Source organism: Lepisosteus oculatus, chromosome 3 (genome assembly GCF_040954835.1).
Source record: "Lepisosteus oculatus isolate fLepOcu1 chromosome 3, fLepOcu1.hap2, whole genome shotgun sequence".
NCBI lineage: Eukaryota > Metazoa > Chordata > Actinopteri > Semionotiformes > Lepisosteidae > Lepisosteus > Lepisosteus oculatus.
Genome location: NC_090698.1, coordinates 13,808,994 through 13,828,139, shown reverse-complemented (window position 1 = coordinate 13,828,139; position 19,146 = coordinate 13,808,994). Strand labels below are relative to the sequence as shown.

At 40.9% G+C, this 19,146-nt stretch overlaps 1 protein-coding gene across 13 annotated transcripts in view; it reads left to right on the top strand.

Moving 5' to 3' along the window:
* The window catches only part of pdlim5a (PDZ and LIM domain 5a), a 128,502-nt gene that overhangs the window by 91,894 nt on the left and 17,462 nt on the right, over nucleotides 1-19,146 (top strand). For 12 of the 13 annotated variants that reach the window (XM_069186904.1, XM_069186894.1, XM_069186899.1 and 9 more), the window contains 9 exons: nucleotides 578-760; nucleotides 1,265-1,366; nucleotides 2,603-2,731; nucleotides 4,665-4,862; nucleotides 5,295-5,372; nucleotides 6,351-6,479; nucleotides 6,971-7,105; nucleotides 11,545-11,631; nucleotides 15,385-15,566. In XM_069186904.1, coding sequence (XP_069043005.1) covers nucleotides 578-760; nucleotides 1,265-1,366; nucleotides 2,603-2,731; nucleotides 4,665-4,862; nucleotides 5,295-5,372; nucleotides 6,351-6,479; nucleotides 6,971-7,105; nucleotides 11,545-11,631; nucleotides 15,385-15,566 — 1,223 coding nt within the window. The remainder of the gene's footprint in view (nucleotides 1-577; nucleotides 761-1,264; nucleotides 1,367-2,602; nucleotides 2,732-4,664; nucleotides 4,863-5,294; nucleotides 5,373-6,350; nucleotides 6,480-6,970; nucleotides 7,106-11,544; nucleotides 11,632-15,384; nucleotides 15,567-19,146) is intronic. The other variant, XM_069186898.1, reaches the window with a different exon arrangement.

Sequence of the window (19,146 nt, the reverse complement as noted above, 5' to 3'; positions counted from 1 at the left end):
TTATCTTAACTGTATGGCCCATGTACAAATTTATCATTGAAGGCACTTCAATGTGCTTGGCAAACATTCCTGGTTCTGTCTGCTGAACTACCATCTGAAATAAAATCCTCACTGATAAAAAAAAAACATCTGCAACATCACAGGAGCTGGTACTCATCTCAGATGGGCACCATCTTCCTGGAAAGAGGCTTTTACTTTCTAGAAATAAACATACAATAATTCAGCTGGAAATAGTTAACTGCCTAAAACAAATATTAGAAATTACAATTAGTAGTCAGAAATTCCCAGCAGGGCCGTGAGCCTGGTAGTTGGTTGTTTTCCACGTCTCTGCTCTCTAACAGACTGGTTTAAATCAACAAGACCTTTAACCCTAAGAGGACAGAAGACACTGAATTTTCATTTGTGATAGGAAACACACCCTCACCACCCTCACTTTGCCTAGGTGTAAGTTCTGAGCACAGTGTGAGTGTCCCTCTCCTAATCACCTCACTGCTTCCTGTGATCCACAGAGAAAAGTTTTTGCTGTCCCAGTGTCGGTAGTGTAATTTTTACTGTAGTGGACTTTGTCTGTGCAAAGCCTTGTACATGTCGAAGAGCCCTCTGATGTTGACCGAGCTGATCTTGCTCTCCGGCTCTCGAACGGCCTGGATGGCAAGATGTCCTCTGCGGGTGCTCACACACAGTATGTCGGCACACAGACCATTGAGGAGCCTTGTCTCCTGTCTGCGCCTCCAGCTGCTCTGCTAGAAGTTAAGGCAAGGTACAGAAAAACGTGCTCTTAAGCGTATCGTTTCTCTTAAGAGTATTCTTCTCCCATGGTCTAGGTCTGCAAAGGTCCCATTACTAGTTATTAAATGGGAAACAGCATGCCTTCATTACATTCATTTTGCCTTTCCTTTATTGACATTACTTTGTCATTGTAATGTAGACTGCTCGGCCCAGCCCCTGGCATATAAATAATGTATTTCTGTTGTTTTCCCTTGTGTTTAGCTTAGATGCCCCAGAGCATGTTTGCCTTTTATTGTCTCCTACCAATTCCTGGCCCAGGGGAAAGTGTATAGTGTCAATTTTCAAACAAAAAATTGGAGGCAAATCTGCACAAAATGCTATTATATAGAAATGCTTGGAGGGATATTAAGTATTTATACCATGTATTTGTTTTTACATTAGTCTACCGGCACAAAGTTGTTGGCAGCTTTGAAGAATGCACCCTCAGTAACAACAAAGGTTGTTTTGTATTGTCTTCCTGTTTGCTGCTGTCCAGTCCTGTGTCTGGAGCAACAAGCAGTCTGGCCCTTGAAAATGCAGCTGACAGCAGCCTGTCTCAAAAGCCAGCTGGCCTCCTCCTCTTCAGCTCTCCAGTGAGGTAAAGCACAAATGTCCCATTAAGAGGTACCCACTAGCATGCAGCAGTAAGAATCTTAGTCAGCAACTCACTGAGACTTCTTTCTGCAGTGCAGTAGCATTTGAGTGTCCACTGCTATCCTGCTATGGAGCGAGGATTTCTCCAGAGAGCCATTGTAGTCAGAGAGCACTGTTTCACGTAGAGATGCAGACCACTGAGAACCTGCTTATCAGCTTTCTGAAATCTGTCTGATTTTTCCTCTTTCGTATCTGCCTGACAATGAGGACACGGATGCCCACAATGTGTTGCATTAGAAACAGGCTGGAGGGGTCTGTCTAGGGGCTGATGACTCCAGTTTTTACTGCTGTCTGGCTGCACTGCTCCTACAGCTGCTGAATGCTCTAAGCTTTACATTTCAGAAGATAAGACCGAGCATCTACTGTTGCCAATTCCTAAGGCATGCTAATGCTATCTTCCTTCAGCAGTAGAGAGCAATTTCTAATGCATTTTTAGAATGACTTTTTGTTCTATTTTCAAGCTTCTAATATCACTTTTGAATGCTTTTCTAAAGATAAAGGTATTGTAAACATTTTGTCAGTTCAATAATGAAACGATGGTGACGATAATAGTATTAACAATAGTAATATTGCTGTATATAAGATCAAGAGCATGCTGTTTTGTGTATGTTGCTCTTGTGTGTTATCTCTTCAGTTGAAGACTACAGCTGCAGATATTATACTAGAATGGAATAAAGTAGGGCACTGACCTTTAGAAAAGCTCACACTACCTATCTAGCATGAGACTTTGTATTGGTTGTCTTACAAACAGGCAATATAGTGGGGATCATGATGTTATTCTTTGTGCTCCTCAAGGCATATTTGTGATATCACAAGGAGCACCATAGGTACAGCTTTATTAATGTTATTTGTTTATTGAAATGTGAACTACTTCCTTTAGCTGTTCCCACTGGTAAAGTGAAATATGCTGTGGCAATTTCATCATTGACACATATTGTACATGTGCAATAAGCCTCATTATATGGCTTTCTACTATATAAGCACAGACTCTCTGGCTGCTGTGGGGATTCAAAGTAACCGATCAGTGTCACTCTTCCTTTGAACTGACAGCCGTTCAAAAGAAGCTTGGGCTTTTTAAGGGAAGGGGTTTGCCCTGTGTTGGTGTGGAGCTCATCTATCCCATCTGTGCTGGGCTGCTTCATCCATGTTTCCTATTGCTCCTGATGCCTTTTCTCTTCAGACTCCAGTTCCTGGACAATCCTCTGCAGGCTCTGCCCAAGTGCGCTCCACACCCCCCTCCAGTAACACGGGTTCTTAAGGGGATTCGTCAGATAGCTACACTGTCCAGGATGCTTCCTGTCTCAAACAGGTAGCTTCCCATTGTAGTTCAGCCTGGGAGAGATGTGTTTGGTTTTCTACCTATTGCATTCAGTTTAGATTCATTTGCATGTGTATGTATACATTTAAACTGTGAAAGTCATCAGGATTGTGGTGTTAATAACTAAGTAGTATGTGTTTTTTCTGTCAACACTCAATAGCTCTGACACCGGAAAATGACTTCTGGAAAGTGAGAGATCTTCAAAATGTGGTTTGATTAGAGACAGGTTTAAAACTCCACAGCTTTCTGCATTGCTTGGCTGTTTAAGCTTTTTCTCATACAATTTACAGTAGGTGAGATGGGTTTGCTCCAAGATATAATACTACTGTACATAAACCCCAGAAGACATTTCAAGAGAAGATAATTGCTTCCCTAAATGCATTGCAAGTACTGCAGATATCTCAGAAACTCTTTAAAAAAAAGTGGTGCATGCTGTTTACCCAAATTGCTCTTTCCCATAGATCATAGAGGGTGCGTTAAAGGTTCTAGAGAGAAGATACTAACCCCTTCATGAGCAATTCACATCAGAGAGCATTTTTTGTTTCTGTTCCCATTGGCCAATGTTTTGGACAGCACTGATTTTTCTTGTGTTTGTCAGAGCTGAGCAGTACAGTCCTTTCACCCTGCCCTTGTGCCCCTTACTCTTACCATGACCGTGACGATGATAGGACTGTGCACATTTCACGTTTGTCAGTGAACAAGCTTTAGTGAAATCCTGTCACATGGTACAAACTTTTCCAGAATACCTTGTCCCATAAAGGTGACCATTCTGTCTCAACACCCCCTACCAAGATCATTGGCTAATCCAGTGTGAGAGATTGGCTCATCTCTGTGAACAGACATCATGCCAAATTACCCAAAACCCTCCTGTCTCACCACTCCTCTGCTACTGTACAGTATGTCACCCCTAGAAAACAACAAAACATAAATATTAAGAGACCACATACAGGTTGGTGTCTGGGGTGCCAGGCTGTCATTAATCCAGATACTGTATTGTAATGGAGTGGAATGTTCACGGAATTCCTTTTTTTTTTTTCATTTTACCTAAGTTTGCATTAAACTCATTAAAAAGATAAACAGAACTTTCGCTGTCCTTATCTGCACCGCAAACGTTGTAGTCACCTCTTGCTAAATGGCATTTTTAAATTGCAGGCAGCTATACATTAAACACCGTTCTCCTGCTGTACAGTATGTCAGCCTGATGGCGTGGTAATGTTTTCACGCTCGGATTCTGTGGAGGACTGAGTGTGACAGCAGGGCTCTCTCACTGTTGCTTCTCCTAGTTCAGACTGAGGATATTCAGAAGAGATTAGAGCTCGCATGTTTTTTTAATTGCAATCAGAATTATGAGCAAATTGAGTGTTAATAGCCGTAGTCTAGTGTGATTTCTCATTTGCTTACCATCAGAAGGCATGAGCGTGAACCGCCTGTTATTTCTGACATGCCGCTGCATTTGCGTGAAAAGCAGGATGGAGGCGAGGCGGCTTCGGTGTCAACACGACTGCCTCCTCGGACAGGCTGCTCGCTCACGGCAGGGCTGGGATATGAGGAAAGGAAAATTAACAAACCTTTTTCTCAAGTGCTGTCGAACATACAGTAGTTTGGTATATTGGGACGAGTCGGTGAATGCCAGCCAAACAGCGGAATAAATATATTTATCTGTAAAATGTGCTTGAGGTTCTTGGAGCAAGAACAAAAACGAATGATTATATTATATAAGTGTTTTTGTTAGTTTCCTTATCGCATTACGCATACCATCATAATCAAATAACAGAGGTCTGCTTCTCAGTCATGCAGTTCACATCTGTTAAATTTACTGTTGAGTGATACATTTTAAATCATTTGTGTGTGATTACAGTTTAAGATTCTTGTAATATGTTTTTAACCTTGTCCTTTATGATCTTATTCATTTTTCCCCACGAAGAACTGCAGGCATACGTGCAAGTTTAGTTCAAATCTGTCCAGGCACGTCTACTTCCTTTGCTAGTGCTGGCAGTACTCTTGCTTCACCAGCAGGTGGCAGTAAAAGCTCAGTGTCGACTCAGACTTGCGAATTATCTGCGCTGTGTTCCGCTCCCGGATTGCTGCCATCTGTGAGCTCCGCTCCCTCGGCCCCCCAGAGGTACTGTCTTTATCACAAAGCATGCTGTGTGCACTCATGCACCCGTGGCACTGGTGTCTTCAACCTTCAGCCTTTTGTATTAGTACATTTTATTAAGAAAATACTAATAGTTTTATACAGTTTTGTGTCAAGCAAATGAGGTTCACATAATGAAAAAAAAAACTATATCCAAAAATGAAGATAACTTTCTTTTTCTTGTCCCACACTGTGTGGAACAAGCACTGAGTCACTTGTGGAAGAAGCACTGATATTATGAAAACGGTAAATAGTTTTATTTGCATCCTAACACCGTGTTCGTGTTAAATGCTGTACAGTACGTACTGTAGCTGTTACTGGTTGGCACAAGGTGAGCAGGGGCCTCCAGATTCCTGCGGCTGACCCAGCCTGGTCACTGCCGACTTCACACGACGCCTCTGTCCTTTCTCCTTCCAGCTCTGCTGCGTCTATTCCAACACAAACAAGTCCCGTTACAGCTGCAGCAAGGCCTGTTCTCTCCCCAGGCCCTGTGAGGTAAACCCCGAGGTGAAAGGCAATCTCCCTGTGTCCCGATAACCCGTCCTGTCTGGGTGGTTAGTCAACAGCCTGGTTTGGGGAGAATTGGTCACAAACGGAACCTTATTTCATGTTACTGTCAGAATCAGTTTTGACTGATTACTTTGACATCTCATAACATGCCAAACAGTACATGGGAAATTAAATGTATAACTTCTCCCATGTCAATCAGATGTTAATATCCTCTGCAAAATGGGTGTTACTGTACATAGTCTATGTGACAGGGTGGAATAAGAAGAAAAACAATGCAATGAGCAGTTGAGGTGCTCCGTGTGGAGGTGTGGTCAGTACCCTCTCCTCAGGACTGGAAGATTTGGGTTTGACTCAAAGGTGGGATGCTACTGTTGTTCCCTTTAGTCAGTAATTTCAATTAGACTGCCTAAATGGGTACAAAAGTAATTTGCTTTGGCGAAAATACAAATCAATCAAACAGCCTTGAAGGTGAAGAGCCACATGGGTTCCATCGGCTTCAGAAATACCTGAATTTTTCTGAAGCTGCAACCACAGCTGTCCAGGCTGTTTTTGAAAAACTCGGTTAATTGGTTAATGATACACAAAATGTGAGGACTCAGATTCTAGCAGTGCAGCTTCAGTGCAGACCGCCCTCAGTCTTCATAACCGCTTGTGAGAAACCAAGCAAGAGAGAGTGACATCCAAAAGCTACTTACAGTTCCATTAGTTCTGTTTTTTATGACATTTTAGACAGAAGGAAGGACGTTGTCTCCCAATATTTTATATTTTAATTTGAGATTTTCCTTTTTTATTTGATGGTAATTTTGGACTTTGTTTTCAAACAACACCCATTGTTTCAATTGTCTGTACTCACTTGGAGTAAAATACTGTAGGTGCATTTGAAATAAATCCTGGCAGTTGCACAGAATTATCCAGATTGATCTTTGTTTTTGCCTGTCCTGTCCTGTCCGGGTTCTGCTCTAGGAAGGAGTTGCTGTCCAACCCTTTAGAAGCTCTTCCCAGGAGAGCTCCCTGCCCACCTCCCATGAGCCTGAGTTCCCAGGCCCACGGAGCAGCTGCCACGATTTCTGCCGCTGTCCGCACTCAAGCTAGGTAGAGAAACTGCCCCTTCTGTGAGTGACAGTCACACTGGTTTGGAGAGCATGTTCAGTAGCAAGGTTCCTTGAAACAGTAGCACATCTCCCAACGTGCTGTCACAGCTCTTTCAGTCCCCTCTTGCTGATATTCCTTACAATGTGCAACACCGATATCCCTACTCCTGGCTTTGTCATTAATACCAAGCTGCATTAATCTTGTGCAAGTGGATGCAGGCCTCATAAATACTAACCTCACCTTGCCTGGCTATTTCCCAGTTCAGCTTATTTGTGCCTATGTGATTGTGTGCCACTGAGTTTTACAAAAATGTTCAGAGGCTTCAGATGTTTCACCTTCAGAAGAGGAAAAATCTTAACATGTCAAGGAAAGTTTACTAGGCTACTAAGCACTGCTTTTCTCATATCCTCTGCCGTGCCTCAGCTCCTCATCTCAGTCTCTTTTCGTGCATTTCCCTTTCTTCCTGTGAATGCCTTGAACTTTCTCTTCAGACTCTCGGGGCCTGTGCTATCGCCCTCTCTGCTGGACGCTCTCCTCATCACACCTGTCTCTAGGCCCCCTCCTCTGCTGCGCACAAAAGATAAAAGGAGAACTACCAGTGCCTTGTACTTGCAGAAGAACAAGAGGTATTGGACAGGACCCTTTGAAACTACTGCCCTGTTTCTAACTAGGTCTTAGAATGTTTCTCTTTTGCTTTGCCAATATGCAGTACATTAGCACCGTTTCTTCACAGGTTTGTTCAAAGTGTTTTGAAAACGCTGTGGATTTTAATTTGCCGTCTATACTGGTTAACCAAAGTAGCATTTGTGTCGTTTGTGCAGGACAGTATGGCCTCACACCTGTGAGCTCACACACATTTGATTTCAGTATGGCAAGCATGGTGCTTTCAAAATGCATAACAGTGGGCCAAACCACAACAGACAAGGAAAACCCATCTGACAGTTCACAAGTTCATTGAAAAGGGAATTTAAAATATAGCGCTGAATGAGAGACATAATGGACCGTTCTCATGGACTTTTTTCTCATTCAAGTACGAAAAGCGCTAAACAAGCTTGTCCAGAATGTCAAATGTAAAAATAAATATCGCATAAAGACCTTTACCGATAACAGAAATATACATCACAGTGCAGGCAAAGTGTTTTATACCAAAAGGGATAAAACATAGGCTACTGCAAAGCTCAAAACAACACTTTACCTTTTGTAACATACAGTCATACAGTAACTCAGAATAATTTATTTTTAATACAAAAATGCTAATGCATGAATTGATTACACATGAAATGTTTAATGGAATACTAATAGAAAACTGATTTATGGAAATCAGAAAAAAATGTTGTTTACTCTAATATCAATTAGCTGTGACTTTAATTAAAAAAACTGTTTTACAAGGGCACATAAATAGATCCTTCATGTAATCCATTTAGGATAATTTTCCTTTTTAGAGAATATTTTTTGGAGTTGTCATCCCTCTATTATTGCTAATCACTGCATCAAATTAAATATAATCATCTTCTATAATACAGTACAAAGGACAAAATAAGGACCAAATACTTGCGTGAAAACCCAACACCTGCAAACAGTTACAGTTTATCAGTCACAGCAAACACTGCAAATCTGGTTCTTCATGAAGACTATTAGGAGCAGTGTCCAAAAATGAATTTATTCTGTTTGTTGTTGTAACCGTGTGTTACATGGTTACCATGTTTTTTTCAGTCGCTCAGAAGTGTCATTAACTAAATTCCCTTATTTGTTCAAATGAGCAGACAAAAGATGTTAAGAATCATGTCTTTTCTCCATTTGTTGCACCTTTGCAGACACTTAAAACACCATTTTTAGTATCTTACCTGTGTACATCAATGAGCTTTGCATTTGAAAGCAGAAGTTGTAAGTTATGGACCACGTTTATGGTATGTTTAAAGTTTAATATTTGCATTAGTTTTACAATTCTTAAAGACGTCCTTTTTTGACTGTGTGCAACACAAATATTGTGTAGCAGGAAAGCGACCTTTAAAGTGCCAAGGACTCATCTATTGTTCACTGGTTTTCTTCTCTGCTTGCATGAGCTGAGCATAAAGACTGTAATGTTTTCAGTATTTTGATTAGATTTTCAGTCTTTGTTTAAATGGATCATTGAGCTGTAAAACAATGTCTGAGTGAGGTTCTTCGTATTCTGTTTGCCAAAGGGACGTATTTAACGATCATCATGTTTTATTAATAAGCCACTTAGTTTAACATGCTGTTTCCTTTGAAACCCTTTAAAACATTCATTTGCAATTAATTATCACATTGTCTTAAAACGCTTATGAATGGTCAACACTGCAGAAAACTGTAGCAATCATGTATGTAATCGGAAATTTGCACGGGGCTTCTAGGCTCAAGGCACAGAACTGGTTCGATGAAGGGTGATGACATTTCTGAGTGTGCTTTCTTTGGAAGTTCAGAGCATCTGTAAGCGTTCATCCCATATTGCAGAAAGTGCTGTCTTCTTAAGGGTTTCTGTGAAAGTCTGTGTATGGACCATCACTGCAAACCCAGGGCTTTGGGGGGCCTGTGCCTCCTAGCCATGGAAATATTTCTTCTGCTCATATCACTGATGCCTGGCTGGCCTGATGCCATTAACAAGATGTAGACACCTGCATGACAGTGGCTGAGGGGCTCACATTGGAGCACCAACTGGCTTTGAGCAGCATGCCTGGCAACAGCTGCGCCACATCTCTACAATTACGTTGTGCGTTAGCTATGATTAAATTGAAATAACTTGGCGCTGGCGTGACTGCAGTTCAAACAGCCTGGCAAATGGAAGGGCTCTTCTGAGCGCAAGAGCCGTTCATCCCGCAAGAGGCCGCTTCCCACCTGCTGCTGGGACCCGTTCGAAAGCCGTTTGGAAAGCATCCCTCTTTTTTTTTTTCCATGTTGAGGGATCTGCTACCAATTTCAAGTGGGACTCTCTCAAAGAAACTACTCATCTTTGTAGGGAGGCAAAGTATCATTTGAGAAAAGTTTTTATCAACTTCCTAGACAGACTTGACTGTGTGAAACACTATAGAGGGCCCGTAGTACTTAGACAGACACTACTTACAGAATGGGTGCATTCATTTCTTTAAGAATTTTTATCAAATGTGCTTATTGTCTTGTGTTTTCTGCTTCCCAATCAACAATTGGCATCCATTCTCACAAGGTTAACCCTGTAGTCCCATTGTATAGCAGTTTGATTCAGCTGCAAGCTCTTATACAGTATAAATCTGTGCTTGTTGTTAGATATGGTTTATTTCAGATGCATTAATGTCTATTCTAATTGAAATTTAAGTAATTTAAGCTTGCTAACACTGGAATATAAATTGAGTAAATTTGTTTAAAGGGCATGAAGATAAGATAATATCAGATATGTCCTTTTTCTGCTTCATCAGAGCACAGCAGACAAAAGTCTTCTAGAACTTGGAAGACGATCAAGCGCTGCAGTACAGCCGGAATCAGTCTTTCACTCTAATGCCTAAGTAGCACAGCTTGGTGAGGAAGTCCAGGGACAGAATTACTTTTTTCTGGAATCTCAAAATGATAAATCAAACTTTGGTTTGTTGGTCTTAATGCCAGAAAGTTATTGTAATTTTGCATACTTCATGGAAAGTTCAAAAAGTCTCATTATACAGCAGTAGATAGTAGATCTCATTTTAAGTAATTTTGTTGAATGCATTCATAAGTTGATACATGTGCAATGTCCAGCACCTTGCGGTGGCTTAGGCTGTATAAAAAATTACCAAAGCTCAAATGGATTGGAGTACTAAGTAGAGGCAGTATATCTGTTTTGCTGTACTTAGTATTTCCTAATGTATCTTAAGTTTATAAGTGCTCGCTATCCAACACACTGTATTAAAATACAAGACATTGAGTGAAATCTCACTGAGACTAGTGTCTAAACTTTAAAAGTTGGTACTCCACATTCCTGATTGAAAAGTACTGTGACACTAAAAGCCCAGACTGGAGGAGATTGAGAGCACAAATGGGGAGTTCTGGATTTCATATCAGACTTGCACTATGCCAGCTGTGCTATTCTGTAACCCTGGTGTCACTTTTCTGTCCAGCATCATTAAATTATGTGTGCTTCAGGGAAGTGATCACAGAGAGCGAGCCGAAGTGCTTAGTCCATATTTTCAGAACTGATGTTCTTTCAAACATCAGGCAGACTTTCATAATGGGGTTTGTCCTGAAAGGCAAAAAGAAGCACTGAACAATCCATAGCTCCTCCAGCCTTCCGATCCGCCATCTCCTTTGATACAAAGGGGTGGGTCTGGTTTTTCATCTGATGGCCAATGTTGCTCCACCCCAGCTCCGCTCTCTGCGGCCCTGCAGACGAAAGGAGCCGCTGTGAGGTTAGAGTCTGCACAGCTGCTGCTTTGAGCTGGATCTGAGGGGAGTGATCGGGGAGCAGAATTAAATATGCACTTTGGGACTCAACTCGTGGAGATCTTCAGCTGCACAGCCTCCCCATCTTCCCAGTGGGCCAGAGGGAGTGGCGCTGGAACTAGGCAGTGAGGAATTTAAACTGCAGTTGGATCTCCCGCATGGCGGGTGGAGGACGATGCACCCAGTTAACTGTAACGAATGACAGAGAGCTCTGAGCATCACTGGAGGTTTTCAGCAGCTGCTGCAGCTGGGTCCTGTTCTCCAGCTAGCTAGTCATTTCCGTCTTGCATATGGGGCCATACAGTATAGATGAGATACAAAATTGCCGCTGGACTGTATTTTCTTGGTTGGATTGTTACCACTCGTAATTTCAGTTTCATAACTAAACTCTGAAGAGTTTTAATCAAATCCACTTTTCCATGATTGCCTTTATTAATGAAATTCCTGGTGGGGGGTCCTAAATAGAGAGAGGGACTACTAAAAAGGTTACTGTATGTTACTTGTTATTTTTACATATTAATGGTCCTGTGAATATTGATGGCCATTGCTGTGTATATGTACCATATGCATAATCCTTTATTATTTAACCAGCATACTGTACCAGTTCTGTTGCAAATGTCACTTGTCTTGCTTTCCTGCTCTTTACTGTTTTTCTTTCTCTAAGTGTCTCCTGGCATCAGTCAGTCTCTGCTGCCCTGACTCTCCCACCTCTCTCCACTGTGAGCCTTTCTGCCAGCCCTTTGTCTTCTAGGTAATTATTTCTGCTCTTACTGATCCTGTGTGTCTTTTTGTGCTTCTCTGTGAAATGCTGGAAGGGAAAGGCCTGCTGCTCCTGTCTGCACTGGACTGAGTGTCTTTACCTTTTTAACTTTCACCCTGTTCGTTGTACTTGTGTAGTATAATATACAGATTTAATGTTGAGTTGTTGTGTCTGCTTTGGCAGCCATGGTCTCTGGGCACTTTTTCTCCAAATGTGGAATTGTTAAAACATCTGAGGTTTCAGGACTCTAATTCCCCAGCTGCAGAAATGTTACCTGTGTGAGCTTTTTCTTTCTCACTAATAAGTGTATATTAGGATGAAATGGAATGAAAGAAAACTGAAGAGATCACTGGCTGCTGTAAAATAACATTAAATGTCCTTCTTGTTGTTTGATTTTTTTTAAAAACAAAACTTTGTCTTACGGAATGTGATCTGGATGAGAATAGCCCTGTGTAATGGTGTTAATGGACTGGCCACCTAAACAGAACATTACACATTGCCTTAATTAGATCTCTCTTGCAATATGGCATTCAGTATTGGTCACCACACTACAAAGCATACAATGCTGCACTTGAGGGAATACAAGCGAGAGAAACCAGAATTATTCCTGAATTGTCTCTCATAAATTTAAGTCAACCTGAGGTTGCCTTGGTTTCTCTGAGGCTTTCAGGCATTTTGGCTTTTGCCAACGTCTTAAGCCTCAGGCTTAAAAAATTGTGGCACAGTAGTCATTTTTTGTTTGTTTTGAAAGCTTTCTCATGGCTGGAAGCGCGGACGGTGAGCTGGCGGTGGCTGATTTGAAGTCGTTGAATAAGGAGCTCTGTCACAGGAGAGCAGCTGGAAACCAGCTCTGCTGGCCAGAGACCAGGAGCACAAGTGCACCGTCTCACGCTAAGCTCCCTTTCTGTTACTACAGCAAAAGTAACCATAGCAAACTGTCCCAGACCTCTGTGGTGGACGCCAGCAGAGACATGCGGCAGTACTATGAAATTGTCTGGGTCCCCTCTGGCTTTCTCTGGAGGAGAGGTGGCTCCCTTTATCTGAGCCCCGATTCTCGATGAAAACAAACTCTCTCAGTGCTCGTGAAATACAAGCCCAGCACTTCATGTTGTCTTTTTCGCTTGGTGGGTTATTTTTTGCTCCTTACCAATGGAAAACTACAGTGATGAGCTGGGTTTGTAATTCACCATTAACTGGCAGATCCAATTTTGATGTAATCTGGTCCAAATGTAGGTTTTTTCAAAAGGCTAGCTGCACACTCCAGCTAGTCTTATTTTCTCACAGCAAAATGTTACTTATGATGTTTGCACTTCAAATCTTGCTTAATATGATCTAATCCAATCTCAACAATGTTTTTAAACTAGATTGCTACCTCAGAGGTGCAACAAAGATATAGGAGAAAATTATTCTGTGAAAGTCTAAAATACGTACAGTATCTACAGAAAGCTGAATAATGCATGATCTATATTACAGTAGACCTGAGACTGCTTTGAATATTTTACTATATGTGATGAGACTTGCATAGAATCTCATAAGACAATGTAAACAGAGGAGGATGAGAAATTTAACCTCTTTTCAAATGTATTTGGAAATAGTTCCTTGGCATGTTCCAAGTGCCTCAGAAAACAGGCAGCACACACTGTTTGGCTGGTGTGTCTTTTATGAACCCAGCTCCATTCTTCTGCACAGTGGTTGTGATACAGAAACTACCGAGTTGCAGTTCCAAGTTTAAGAATGGAAGAAAAGCATCATCTGTCATTGATGCCAAGCAGACACACTGGCACAAGGCCAGCATCTGAAATACTTTTTGTGTTTCAAGTCAAGGGTCCTTACAGATGGGGCTGCTTTGTCTTCCTGAAGACACTTGGCCATGTTAGCTCTACCACAAATCCACACCCTGAGCATTCTGGGTAATGGTCAGCTTGTGGCACAGCTTGCCTTCAGACATGAGGACTCCAGACTCTGCCTTAAGCCTCTGTAAGGTTTTTCTGCTTTGTTTCTAATTTTCTCTTTTTTCTTCTTTTATTCTTTATCTTCAGAATATCACTTGCTTAATTAATCAATTTCTATAGGCAGCGTCTATGGTGACACTATATGATCTTTCTCCCATATTTGTGGTGACCATATCAGTGGATCTTCAATGGAAATGTGCCTCAGCTTATTCGCCATATCAATCACTGTTGAAGTTGTGTATTCAATGTAATTGTTCTGTGTGTGAGAAAACAAAGGGACTTAATACATTCCAGGGGCAGAAGGGATTTGGCCCAGCCAAGTGCCTCACTGTGCAGTCCAGGTGAGACAGTGCACTTCTTTAATCAATTCTTTAATCAGTGTTAGACTGAAAAAGTTAACTTTCCAATGAATGTGCCTGTTGATAATATTAGTAAGGGTGTTCTGTACAGATGTGAAGCTTTCCTGAACACTGTGAATATCTTTCAAGCTGTTAAATTGTATTTTCATGATCCAGTAGTTAAAGCACTGTTTGGGCTGTACCAATGTTGAAAACCTGCAGCATTCCATTCATTCTATACAGTGGTTTTATTTTTTCCTTTGCACAGAAAATGACAGAAAATGTATCTCTGCTCTTGCCATTTGCTTCCACATGCTCTGTGAGTTTTATTGGTTGCTGTATCTAGTGTCTGGAGTGCGGACAGGCTGCCCTCTGTGCACACTGTGGATTTAGCCCTGAACCTGTGACAGGCCCTGAGCAGAAGATTTATCTGTGGAAAAATCGCGCTGTGGGCAAACACTATATAATACGCCCCTTGCTTGTTGCTTGACTCTGTTTTTCACATGAAAGGCACCATTCACATCTGAATAAAAGATCACTTGTTAGTCAGCCAGACTCCATAGTATAACCTTAGTCTCTGTTTGAGCAGCATCAGCTTTGCTCATCTTACTGCCTCCAGCACTGACTGAAGAGGCAGTTTGCTGGAACAATCCCCTTGCAGTCCAAGGTGAAGTTAACTGATACTCAAGGAGGTCCTACAAGCTTAAAATGATAAACTGCAGAAGTCTTTGGTGTTTTTTAGGTCTAAAACAAGTTTTCCTTTACCGTAACCTGAACTGTGTAAATGCACAGTTTACCTCTTCTTGTCTAAATGCATTGACCATTAATATCCACTGGTATCAACAAAAGGGCTGTGATATTGTGGAATGGCCTTCTTTGTATTTAAAAAGTGGATGATGTGGGTCAAAGACGTATCATATTGCAAGTATGTACAACCACTTATAACTGGAGTTAATACATTTAATTCAGAAGTTAAGTGTATTACGATGAAAGATCTGCTCTTTGTGCAGTTTCAGGGTTTTTTTTAATACATAAGTTCAACAATCCATGATGACAGAAAAGATAAAGTACACATACTGTATATACAGTATATATACTGAAAGAAATCTTGCCTGTTTTCGAAGACGAAGGTCAGTTGTCTACTCTGTTGAAGCTGAAACACGTGCTGATTTCAGTTCTTAATCAATTGCTCATTTACAGATGTCTGTAAGTAAGACCTCTTGGATGTGAAGTTGCTATGTTTAAATTTTAAAGTGGGGGGGTTATTGGTAATGAAAAATGAGAAGGGCTGTTGGGATGCTTCACATCTGTGGTGGTGGTGGGCTTCTACTGCTAAAGGACAGAACAATACAGTCCAGGAGGGGGGTGGACAGTCCAGGAGGGGGGTGGACAGTGAAATACAGGTGTGCAGTCCAGGCTCCAACAGGGTGTTATGCTTTTGTGTTTCATTGCAGTGAGGCACCAGAACCAGCCCAGCCCAGCTCTCACGTGACCTCTGCTGTGAAGACCATGACTAAGGCTCCAGGCAGTGCCCCCAGACCTCCGCCTTCCAGCCAGGGCTCTGTGCCAGCCTTCAAACCCTCAGCAGCCCCAGGCACTGGCAAGTCTACAAGCTGGCAGACCAGCCATGCAGCAGGTACAGCATCTCCCTGGTCTGTGCCAGGCTTTCACTCAGTCTTTAGCCCTTTGTTCCAAACAATATAAGAGAGGTTGCAAACGAGAGGAGGCCTTTTGGCCAATCTAACCTATTTTTTTAAAAGAAAGAAGAAAGAAACTTGTTTCTTGAAAGACAGTAGAGTACCAGCTTCAGCTACATGGCTGGGTAGATTGTCCCATACTCCCACAAGCCTTTGGATAAAGAGGAGCCTCATGTTCTTGAATTAAACTGTATATCCACGTAGCTTCCACTTGTGCTCTCTGGTCTGTGTTTCATATCCGATCATCCCTAACAAAGTATGTGCAAGATTAGTATAGCTTGGTCCATATGTTAATATGTAAGGTAATAGGTATTGTATAGATATACACATCTGTAGAGATGTAGAGAGAGGGGGGAAATAACGAGACTTTGTCCATCTTCTTTCTGGCCAAAGAGATTCCCACAAATTGAAATTAAGGGAGGACTTCCCTAATTAAACATGACTGATGTCCATGGCCAAACAGCTTTCACTGAAAGTGAGTTCATAGAGGTGCTCGGGATGGTCAGAGCTGATTCTGTGTGACGTCTCCTGTTGCCAGAGGTTCATCTGTTTTTCATTTTCTGGGATTTCAGAGGTACAGTGCTTTCTCCAGTTTCTGACATGTTGTTTTAATCACCTCCGGACAACATGTGAATCAGTTGGCTGAGCTGCGAGCTTTCGGCTGCTGTGCTCAGTCAACGGATGAATTTGAGATCCCCTTGATTTCACAAACTCTCTCCCTTCTGCCAGCTCTTATTATCCTTCTCTATGTCTTATTTACAGTAGCTTAGGTTGTGTTTTTTCTGTAGTTTGCCTAGTTTCCATAAGTGGAACAACTTTAACTGCAGTTCTGTTGAAATTTGCATAATTATCCGCTCATACTATTACAAATTTTGCTATTTTACATTGAAAGAAAATGTGATGTATGACCTTATTATTTTACAAATTATTAAGGAATATACAGTATCTGAATTTAACTTTATATCTATAGATTATCCCTATTCCATCTCTCTACCAGTCCCTTTTCCTTTGCAGGTTAAAATAAATACTGTAGTTACACATAAGAAAAAGATAAAGTTACTGGAAACTACAATTTCAGTTTTTGTTGTGTTAGAATACACCAATTTTGGCAGTTAATTTCCCCTGCTTACTGTGTAATGCTCGTGCAGTTGTTTCAGGACAAGGGGCCTACAGTAAGTGACCGTATTTAGCAGGTTGTAGTTCTTATAAACGGCCAGCTGGTGGCAGCACAAACTAGGTCTGCACAATGTGTGATTCAGTCTGGGCAGTGCTGCAGGAGTCCTCACCAGGCTGTTGTCCTGTAACTGTTCTTTTTGTCCATTTGTGACAAGAAACTGCCGAGTTTACTTAAACACCATATGTGAAAATTTCAAATTAAACAAAATTTCAGCTGTGAACATAGTTTTTTTTAAATGATTTCAGTCATGCCTGGTCTAGAGGGCACAACCCATCTGAACTAAGATAAGTCTTCAGTTGAGAATTTGTTTGATAGTTTCTGTTCATAACTTTGCCCCTCTGTACCACCTGATTTTTGACAATATTGGTGTAATTAGTAACAGATTTGAAATTCAATTAAAATAATTAAAAACTGTCTTAAAAATTAAAGTTTTTCATATTGGAACAGTTTCTTTGCAATTTGGATATTTTCATGTGAAGATGTGTGAAAATCAGATATATTAAGGCGTCAGGTCAGAGAAGTCTTGCACAATACATTCTCTCTGCCAGTGATTGTCCTGTCAGTTCTGCATTCATACAAGAAGCCGATTGATTATTTTACCCTGATGACATGTTAGATATTTTATCAGACCTCTTGCATCAGAATCAGATGTCCAGTGCATCCTGGAAAAAAAATGAAAATCTTGTTTCCAGGCCTTGAAAAAAGGATAAAAATTATACTTACAAATTACTTTCAGAGATTGTTTTTTCTATTATGTGAAATTGTTCTGTTTCATGTTTATAAAAACCTTTACACGTACAATAAATGTCATTGAGAAATTGAGTATTAAAAACATGAACTATGTTTGCAATTAATATTTCTGGTATTAAGCTTCACTTCCATACCACCAGACAGACCAGAGCTACCCAAATGTAGACTTTTCCACTTTTCAAAGTTTGTTTGAGATGCACAAAAATTACTAGATTTAAACACTGATCTTTTCATCTGATCTTGTCAAATCTGAGAGGCTGAAAACCTGGTCAGTACAGGGATGAAGCAATTTCGTATTGTGAATTTCTGCAATTTCTGCTGTGTAGAGGGTCTGTTGATGTACAGTATAATACTGTAGATGCCTTGCATTAACCAAGATGGTTTTTCACTTCACTGGTAGAAAAAGTGCATGCCCTCTTGTATGTGAAGAGCTTTGAGATCATTTTGAATGAAATGTGCTGTAAAATGCCAGTTATCAGAAGAAGGAGGAAGAGAAGAAGATGGACTGAAAAGTGAAAAGTGTATTAATTTGTTATGAGGTCTGATGTTTCTGAAGAATGCTGTACCTGGGACTATATCCTGGAAAACTCTTGAAATATCCTTGAGCCTCTGTGGGAGCTCTGTAAATGGTGTTATATATTCTAATGTGGAATTAAAAAAGTAGTTGCACCGTATTCTTAGAAAATATTATTGGAAGAACAAAGAAAATTCTGGGATTCAAGCTCAGACTTGACCTGGAAAATGATTCTTTTTCCACGCAATTGTCCAATGTACAATAAATTAGTTTTTACTACTAGTGAAAAAAAAAACTGTTATTGTATTGTATTATTGCATTTGAAGAGTGTTTTCTTACGAGTAGCTTCTGCAAAGGCTCTCCTTATTGTTCCTTGTCTGTGTAGAGGAGAGCAGTGGAACGAGCTGCCCATTTGTATCTTATTAAGTACTGAACGGCCCGCTGAGCTGTGTACTGAGGGAAAACAGAGGGGGTTGTATTACAGGGATCCGTTGCAGGTTGTGCCCTCCAGTTGTGTGACGCAAGATTCAGTTTGTTGTAGCCAGCAGTGCGGAGCACTTCCAATCTCAAGAAATATCACTGGTTTGCTTGGTCATTTCCACCTCAGTACACAAGCCTTCGTATGTTCTTCAGTCTGCTTTTGTTAGCAGATGTGTGTTGCAGATTTTTGTACATGTTTGAAGTACTGTTTTGTAATTATATATTGTAATTATTTACTTGCATGAAGTGAAGATACCACTGAATTTCGAAAATTGATTGATATCCTGTACCTGCTGGCCTTGTGTGCAGTTTCTTGTCCTTTGATTGCAGATTGATTTGAGGAACGTGGCTTGGGATTTCTGTTGAGTGCACTTGCATGCTTTCACACCAAGACTGTTGCATTATTTTTATGGCTTTTAATTAGCCAGTTTCAGTACTTGGCATGTGAAGAGCATGTCTCTTTTGTCCTGAAGATGAAGACTTTGTGTAGCGGGATTTCTGATCGTAAAGCTGTAATAGTAAAAAGCAAACTAATGATGGAAAGTTATTTTTTCCATTCCTTAACCAACAGGTTGTGAAATATTTTGTGGCTGTTCAA